We start from the raw sequence: 2,010 nt of genomic DNA, 5'->3' as shown, positions 1-2,010 counted from the left end.
CACACACACACACACACACACACACACCCTATACACACAGACACATGAAAGAAATGTGCTTAATAGCTGCCCAGTGTGAGAAACTAAAGGAAACGCACAGCTCTGAGACCCCCCCAGGCCTTGCTTGTTGTGACTCCAGAGCATACGTAGTTTTTTTCATGTGTCCACATGGTGCTGGAGAGAAAACCAAGGCCTTGAGCAAGCCAGGCAGGCACTCTTTCACTGGACTGCAGCTCCAGTCCCCCCAAGTTCATAAAAAAAAAAATCACATTGGTTTTGACCTTAAAAGCAGTATGCCTTTAAGAAGAATTGAGAAAGATAAAAGGAGATGTAAAACCCATAGACCTACTAACCAGAGAGAGTAACACTGATCTCATACTGTACGAGGTTTGTGTCAATGCACGTGACATTATTTGCAAATATGTAAAATGTAAATTTGCTTTACATATTAATCTGTTTCACATTACGTTATGAAAACTTTTTTTTTAAAAAAAACTGCAATTTCCAGAGACCCATGTTTTATTTTTGAGACAGAAATCTCATTATGCAACCCAGCCTGGTCTGAGTCCCGAAATCCCATGCCCCAGCATCCGGAGCGCGGGGATTTCAGGTGCACACTACCATGCCAGGCAAGCTTGGACTTCCAGCGGCTCACATTATACTTTTTATCACATTGCTCTTTTTGCTTTATTTCTTTGGTGTGAAACCTGCTCCCTGGTTCTTTAAAAAGAAGAGTAGCTTCCAACTGGAGTACAGATAGAGGTCATGGGCTAGAGCTGACAAAAGGCAAGCAAGGGACCCTTTGAGTCCCGAGGGCTCTGAGCCACTGAGGAGGGTTGATGGCCTAGCATCTCAGCTCTCAGCATGGGTTCAGTGTGTGAGTTCCAAGCCTGCTGCTTTGTGTGGGTGGGATGCACACACCTGTATCCGCTCAGCCAGGATCTGAATGAGGAGGTCATCTGGGAGCACGCAGCTCATCAGCCCGGTCTCCCCGCCAATACTGGCGCTGACGCTGAGCCGCCGATGGGTGGGGCCGGGGAGGAGAGGGCTAGAGGAGATCTGATGAGTGGGAGAAGGGCAGGAAATCAGAAGCCAGCCTTATGTCTCAACAACTATACATACAGGCAATGTAGCCTACACACACACACACACACACACACACACACGCACACAATAATAATAATAATAATAATAATAATAATAATAATAAATAATAATAATAATGATAATAAATACCACACAACTCTTGCAGGCTCCTTAAATAATGAGGACTGTATTGCAAATGGCACGATTCCCTACTTCTCTCAGGAATGGTGGTAGCTTCAAGCTTCAAGGATATTGTGGGAGGTTCTCTGTATGTGTCCTGACCCGGATTTGACTGCCCATTCACCCAACAGATATTTACTGAGTTCCCATCATGCACCAGGCCCTCCTCGTGGACTAGGTAGGCATCCAACAACAAACAGGACCAGCAATTGATGCTGCCTCCATGGCTCTTACCACTCTCACGGGAGACACAGAAACTGAGCACATTACCCAGGAACTGGTAATATTCACGGCAGGGAGGTGTGTGGTGGGGAAGTGAGAGGGCAAGGGAATGACGGGGCAGTGAAGGGGTGGAGAATCACAGGAGGATCATATAAGCTCGGAACCATGGCAGACTGAGACAAGAACTTGAGAACCATCTCTGTGAGGGAGCTGTGTGCGTGAGCTGATTTAGGAGTACACGGGAGCTCAGCGTGTATGGAATCTGGTAAGCGATGGTGGCGGTGGAATATCGGAAGGCAGGTGGATGTCTGGATGGGACTGGTGAAGGAGATCAGGGGCGACTGAGACAGAGGAAGGGGTCCTTGGAGGAAACAATGAAGGGAATCTGAAGAGTGAGTTAGGAGCTGGAGGGGGTATGGTAGCACATGCCTTTAATCCCAGCACTCAGGAGGCAGAGGCAGGTGGATTTCTGAGTTCGAGGCCGGCCTGGTCTACAAAGTGAGTTCCAGGACAGCCAGGGCT

At 47.9% G+C, this 2,010-nt stretch overlaps 1 protein-coding gene across 1 annotated transcript in view; it reads right to left on the bottom strand.

The window, feature by feature from the left end:
* The window catches only part of Hydin (HYDIN axonemal central pair apparatus protein), a 307,836-nt gene that overhangs the window by 85,933 nt on the left and 219,893 nt on the right, over positions 1 to 2,010 (bottom strand). The window contains exon 41 of the mRNA XM_021171126.1: positions 922 to 1,059. Within this exon, the coding sequence (XP_021026785.1) occupies positions 922 to 1,059 (138 nt within the window). The remainder of the gene's footprint in view (positions 1 to 921; positions 1,060 to 2,010) is intronic.

Source organism: Mus caroli, chromosome 8 (assembly GCF_900094665.2).
Source record: "Mus caroli chromosome 8, CAROLI_EIJ_v1.1, whole genome shotgun sequence".
NCBI classification, from domain to species: domain Eukaryota; kingdom Metazoa; phylum Chordata; class Mammalia; order Rodentia; family Muridae; genus Mus; species Mus caroli.
Note: the sequence above shows the minus strand (reverse complement) of the source record. Positions and strands in the feature narration are given on the sequence as shown.